Source organism: Rhinoraja longicauda, chromosome 2 (genome assembly GCF_053455715.1).
Source record: "Rhinoraja longicauda isolate Sanriku21f chromosome 2, sRhiLon1.1, whole genome shotgun sequence".
Taxonomy (NCBI): Eukaryota; Metazoa; Chordata; class Chondrichthyes; order Rajiformes; family Arhynchobatidae; genus Rhinoraja; species Rhinoraja longicauda.
In genome coordinates this window covers 28,162,613-28,169,552 of record NC_135954.1, presented here as the reverse complement: position 1 = coordinate 28,169,552, position 6,940 = coordinate 28,162,613, and the positions used below count along the sequence as shown (strand labels likewise).

The 6,940-nt window shown below is 41.9% G+C and overlaps 1 protein-coding gene across 1 annotated transcript in view; it reads right to left on the bottom strand.

Annotated features, from left to right (window-relative positions):
- Window positions 1–925: 925 nt before the first annotated feature.
- The window catches only part of enkur (enkurin, TRPC channel interacting protein), a 47,829-nt gene continuing 41,814 nt past the window's right edge, over window positions 926–6,940 (bottom strand). Inside the window, exon 5 of the mRNA XM_078416145.1 lies at window positions 926–1,172. Coding sequence (XP_078272271.1) covers window positions 1,113–1,172 — 60 coding nt within the window. The 3' untranslated portion in view covers window positions 926–1,112. The remainder of the gene's footprint in view (window positions 1,173–6,940) is intronic.

Below are 6,940 nucleotides of genomic sequence, written 5' to 3'. Positions count from 1 at the left end.
ATATGGGCAACAGGGATATGACACCAAGAGGGAGCAGAGAGACCCATTCAATAAATATGGCAGCTCACATGGTCAGACATTAATTAAAAACTCACCATAAACAGATGATGGTGGCACAGTGGTAGAGTTGCTACCTTACAGTGCCAGAGACCCAGGTTTGATCCTGACTGCGGGTGCTGTCTGTACGGAGTTTGTACGTTCTCTCCGTGACCTGCGTGCGTTTTCTCCGGGATCTCCGGATTCCTCCCACACTCCAAAAACAAAAGTCAATAGTCAAGAGTAACACAGAAACATAGAAACATAGAAAATAGGTGCAGGAGGAGGCTATTTGGCCCTTTGAGCCATTCATTGTGATCATGGTTGATCATCCACAATCAGTAACCTGTGCCCAACTTCTCCCCATATCCCTTGAGTGTTTTATTCTCATATGTCCCAAATAGAACAATGAAATTGTTACTTGCAGCAGCACGACAGAACAAGTAAACAATATACAATGTAAACAATATGATAACCGAGAGAGAAAAAAAAGTTCAGTGTGTATATATACACATCCACACACACACACACACACACACACACACACACACACACACACACACATAAATATATATGTATGTATACACACACACACACACACACACGTATATATATATATACACACACACACGCACACATATGTACACACAAAAAACAAATAATAAAAATGCAATAAAAATAATAATAGTCTATTGTAGTTCAGAGCTTATTTGAGGTTGTAGTGTTTAATAGACTGATGGCTGTAGGGAAGAAGCTGTTGCTGAACCTGGACGCGACAGTTTTCAGGCTCGTGTACCTTCTTCCCAATGGCAGGAGTGAAATAAATGTGTGGCCAGGGTGGTGTGGGTCTCTGATGATGCTGGCTGCCTTTTTGAGGCAAAAACTCCGGTAAATCCTTTGGATGGTGGGGAGGTCAGAGCCGAAGATGGACTGGGCAGTGTCCACAACTTTTTGCAGTCTTCTTTGCTCCTGGCCATTCAAGTTGACGAACCAGGCCATGCAACCAGTCAATATGCTGTACACCTTTTAGGAGTTCAAGAGAATCCTCTCTGACATACCAACTCTCTGTAATCTTCTCAGGAAGTAGAGGCTGTTGTACTTCGTGGTCCGGTATCTGTTATACCTTTGTTATGACTCTAGACAGACCACAAGTACACGTGCTTAAAAGGTTTAAAGGCTGGAGGTTAAATCCAGGCTGTTCATTCCACGGCCACCTGGAACCAGAATGACCACCAAATCACCTCATTCTCTTATATACATGTTACTACACAGGCGAACAAAGTAGTCCTTGTGATACAACAAAGTAGTCCTTGCAATATCACAACAGAGGCGTTGATGTGCTTTCTTTATAATTGCATCAGTGTGCTGGTTCCAGGAAAGATCTTCGGAAATATGCCCACCCAGGAATTTGAACCCCAGGATTGTGGATCCTCATCCTTCCTCTTCCAAAGTCCACAATCTGTTCATTGGTTTTACTGATATTGAGGCGTACAAATTTTTGGCTAATTGGCTTGGTATGATTGTAAATTGTCCCTAGTGTGTGTAGGATAGCATTAGTGTGTTTGGATTGCTGGTCGGCACGGACTCAGTGGACCAAATGGCCTGTTTCCACACTGTATCTCTAAACTAACCTGACATGATCTGGCCCTTATTATATTGATGCTGTGGGAGCTTGTTGTCTGAAATTTGTTTTCTGTGTTTCCTATATTACCACAGTGGCTAAACTTTGTGAGTATTCCAAAACGCGTGAAAAAATGCCCGTAAACACAATGCTGTCTTGAGCATCTGCAGTTCTTTGCATCTGCAAGCTCTTTTCCCTTCCTGTGCCTTGTCCATGAAAATAGCCTTTGTCTTCTGGCAACTGAAGACAACCGCGGGTCTAATTAATTCTCAATGTCAGGAAAATTGCAGCAATTTATAAGCCCATTGACATCTGAATAAAATGCCTCTTATTTTGGGAGTGTGGTGCTGCTGTATTGGGCGGCTGGTGGGACATTTGGCTACATAAAAACTTCACTTAGGTTCTGTTTCCAATTATCAGATGGATTATGATTGATTTGTCGTTGCATCTCAATCGCCCTACAATTCCACTTTTTAAACGCTGCTGGGATAAATTCTCTGGGGAAACCAAAAACTGCAAACACTCCCCTTGCAATAACATGGTGTTGCATTCCAGTGACATCATGGACAGGGTGGTGGACTCTGGACATGGCTCTCCAGTCATGATGTCACTGGACTGGAACTTGCTGATGTAACTGTACAGGGAGTTCTGTAAAACGCGTGTTCCCAGTTTGCCACTGATGAGATTTAAAGCACAAAACGCTGAAACACTTGGACAACACCGGGATTTTAACAAAGGCTCCCTTTATATTATTCCTTTTCTAATATTTGAATTTCATGATTTTTTTCTGATTAATTTTGATCCCTTTCAGTGATTAAATCCTTGCCTGAAAAACAATGCTAGCCGTAGAGTTTAACTGGTGTTCGTTGTGGCTTGCTACGAAGAATTGTTATGCTACCATTTTCATGTGTAATACTGCATGAATATTTAAGAATATGAAAGCATCACAATGCTAAGTAAGCTGTCTTACATTGATAAATTAGTTCCATACATCATATTTATTTGAAATATCCCACCAGCTCTTTTTTCTCTAAGCAATCATCATAAATAGATCATCAGTTTCACTGAATATCACCCATAGGATTTAATCCACAAAGGTTTCAGGATTTAAAACCTGACAATCAAATTGGAATAGACATCATCCAAATTGAGTAAACAGTTCACACCACTATGGTACAAACAACCCCAAGTAATTTCCAGATTTCCAGCAGCTGCTACTTTCTTTTTTATATAATTTACTGCATTGCTAATGTCAACAATTGATGGAACATATGCTACCATTGTTGATTAAAGCAATTCCCTTAGATAAATCAGTCTGAAGAAGGGTCTCGACCCAAAATGTCACCCATTCCTTCTCTCCAAAAATGCTGAGTTACTCCAGCATTTTGTGTCTTCCTTCGATAAATGGCTGCTTCTGCCATTATAACGGTGCTATGGAAATCAAACAAATCAATATGTCTGGCAAAATACTAACTATTAATATTGCAGAAATTGTCATTGTAATTAGCATTTAGGCTTTTATTGACAGCTTTTTTTCAAGTACTGGAACACTTTAGTGTTTTGGTGAATGTACATTTTGAGAGATAGGGGGAGGATCTCAGATGTTCATCTAAAATACCAGCAATTAAAACTGCTGTCCCTACTGAGAAATACTATGATCCAACACTCAAGTGTAGTTAAATGAAACCAATGCTATTATCACACCAGAAACCTGGGGGCCATGCTCTCAATACACCGGAGGTAACCTAAATAAAAACAAAAAATGCTGGAAACACTCAGTCGGTCATGCAGCATCTGTGGAAAGAAAAACAGAGTTAAGGTTTTGGACTGGAGACTCTTCCACAGAGGTCACAGAATAATTTAAGGAAGGCATAATTCTGACATTAAATGCCGAGTGATAGAAATCAAAAGGATGTTTTTACCCAAATAAATATTGCTTTTTCTTTTTTCTGTCTGGACAAAGCTGCAATTGTCTCTGAGGAGCTGTGAGACCGCAGGAATATTTTATCAGTGTTGAGAAAAGCAAAGGCCAGTTGCATCACTGGTTCTCAAATTACAGACAGTGGAAGCCTCAGGGCAAAGCTGATGAATTCTCAAAGGAGAATGGCTGTGAACACCACCTGTGCAAGCTTCTGACTGCGAAGTGATGACGCCTCACTGACATCATCTTGTGTCAGGGCCAAATGTCAGGTATAGAGGAAACATGCCCATAGGAAATGCAGGACAAATGAGTCCATGTAAGGTGCAGAAGTCACACTTACATGTCAAGCACAGGACAAACAAGCCAAGCATTTCAATGCCAAATACAGGTTAAATAAGTATTGTAGGAAGGGACTGCAGATGCTCGTTTAAACCGAAGATAGATACAAAATGCTGGAGTAACTCAACGGGACAGGCAGCATCTCTGGATAGAAGGAATGGGTGACATTTTGGGTCGAGACCCTTCCACTTGAGGTACAGGAATTCCATTTAGTACACTCTAGTCTATTTTGCATAATACAGCTTCATTGCACAGTGCTTCCTTCAATACAGGAAAGATAGTGATGGAAAGATACCACATGGGAATAGATCTTTGACCCATTGAGTCAATGCTGACAATCAATTATCCATAATCCCAATTTATTCTCCTTGCATTGTCAACAGCACCCCTCAGTTTCTATCACTCCCTCTCATACTAATAAACATTTAAAGTCACCAATTAACTTCCCAGCTAGTACGTTATTAGAGTAATTGAAGAAACTGGATAACGTTCGGGTAAACCATGTGATCACAGGCGGAACATTCATAGTCCACACAGACAAAAGCAGAGGTTAGGATTGACCATGGGCTGTTGGCAGAATAAGGAACGGGTTCCCATCTCCACCCCTTTCCACTTTCCGCAGAGACTGTTCCCTCTGCAACTCCCTGGTTAACTCGTCCCTTCCCTCCCAAACCACCCCCAACCGCAGGAGATGCAACACCTTTCCCTGTACCTCCTCTCTCAACTCCATCCAAGGATCCTAACAGTCTTTTTAGGTGAGGCAGAGGTGCACTTTGCCCCTCCTCCAACCTCATCTACTGTATCTGTTGTTCCAGCTGTGGACTCCTATATACCAGCGAGACCAAGCGCAGGCTCGGCGATCGTTTCATTGAACGCCTCCACTCAGTCCACCTAAACCTACCTGATCTCTCGGCTGTTAAACACTTTAACTCCCCCTCCCATTCCTACACTGACCTTTCTGTCCTGGGCCTCCTCCACTGTCAGAGTGAGGCCCAGCGCAAATTGGAAGAACAGCATATCAAATTTACCTTGGGCAGCTTACACTCCAGCGGTATGAATATTGACTTCTCTAACTTCAAGTAACCCATGTTTTCCCTCTCTCTTCATCCCTCCTCCTTCCTAGTTCTCCGACCAGACGGACTATCCCCCTGATTAAATGTTATCTCTGTATTCTTCGTTGTCACATTCTCCTAGTTAACTATGATCTATTCTACATTTTCCTTGAACCTCACTCCCTTTGATGTCTCATTTTCACACTTTACCCTTCCTTAGCTCTGTGTCTTCCTTCCTCTCCCCTGACCCAGTCTGAAGAAGGGTCTCAACCCGAAACGTCACCAATTCCTTTCAATCCAGAGATGCAGCTTGACCCGCTGAGTTACTCCAGTGTTTTGTGTCTATCTCAGAGGTTCCACAAACGGCATCACCGTGCAACCTCTGATTGAAGCGGTGCGGACATTTCCAGTCAACACACCAGCCATCACTGGGAAATGTTGTCACTTTCTGGTAAATTAACAGATCACTTCTGGCTATGGGCCAAGGCCTTTTAGGATGTAGACAAAAATGTCAAAAGCCATTAGTTGCAGAACACTTTCAAATAGCAGAGAGTAGAGAACAGATGATTTAATTGATAATCTGAAGAAGGGTCTCGACCCAAAGCGTCGGCCATTCCTTCTCTCCAGAGATGCTGCCTGGCCCGCTGAGTTACTCCAGCATTTTTTGTCTACCTCTACTGATTTAATTTGATTAGTTAGGTCTGAATTCAAGTCTCAGAAGGGAAAGGCAGGTTGCAAATAAATGTGTAATTCCAAGCCTTTACAACTTGCCATTTATTGGCCCAAATCTTTCTGTAGTAAAGCAGCCAGGAATGTCAGATTTTAGGTAGACTTGACCCTGCATTTGAAGTTTTATGAGAGAGGTAATTGTCAGTAGGTAAGATGATTGTGAAGAAAAAAAATCGAGATGGAACACACATCGTAATGTGTTCAATTTTGGTCACCCTGCTATAGGAACGATACTGTTAAGGTGGAAAGGGTGCAGACAAGATTTAGAACGATGTTGTCAGGACTTGAGGGCCTGAGCTACAGGGATATGTTTGGCAGGTTATGACTTTATTACTTGGAGCGCAGGAGGATGGGGTACGACCTTGTAGAGGTGTATAAGATCACGAGGGGAATAGATTGTGTGACTGCACAGTCCTTTTCCCAGATTAGGGGAATCGAGAACTAGAGGGCACAGACTTAAGGTGAGAAGGGAAAGATTCAATAGGGGCAAAATTTCTCACACAGAAGGTAGTAGGCATATGGAATCAGCTGCCATTGACAGGTATAGTAACAACATTTAAAAGACATTTGGGCAAGTACAAAGAAAAAAAATGGTTGGAAGGATATTGTTGAAATGCGGGAAATTAGACTGGCTTAGATAGGCATCTTGGTCGATGTGGACAAGTTGGGCCGAAGTGTCTGTTTCTGTGCTGTAGAACTCTATGACCCGAAACCTGATTAAACAAGTAAAGCGATGAAAATCACTTTAACCAATCAAACATAATATGACACAATAACAAAGAAAAGATAGGAGTGTAAATTAGAATGAGTGAGACTGAGAACCCAAAACAACAACTGTCCATTTCCCTCCTCTCGTAGTTTTGTTTTCTTTGCTCCAGTTTCCAGCATTTGCCGTCTCTTGTGCTTACAGCAATCTGAATCTCGGTTCCAATAATGTGAGCAAAGTAACTTTTTTTCAGGTTCATGTATATTGTCATGTGGAGGCAGGACACTTGAGGTTATAATTGACCTGACTATTTTTAGCTTGGCTTTTAGTAATGGTATAACTCCTCCTGACAAGGTCCTGATTGCTTTTACATAACATCAAACATTCTTGGTTTTCAACTTCATCTTCAAAACGGGGCATCTGGTTTGCTAATGTTTGGTGAGATATTTTGCCTTGAAATGGGAACGGCCGGTTGTGAAATGAAAAGAGTGAGTGCAGGTGGTTTCTGACTTCTTTGGCTTTGTTGTGGATGTGTT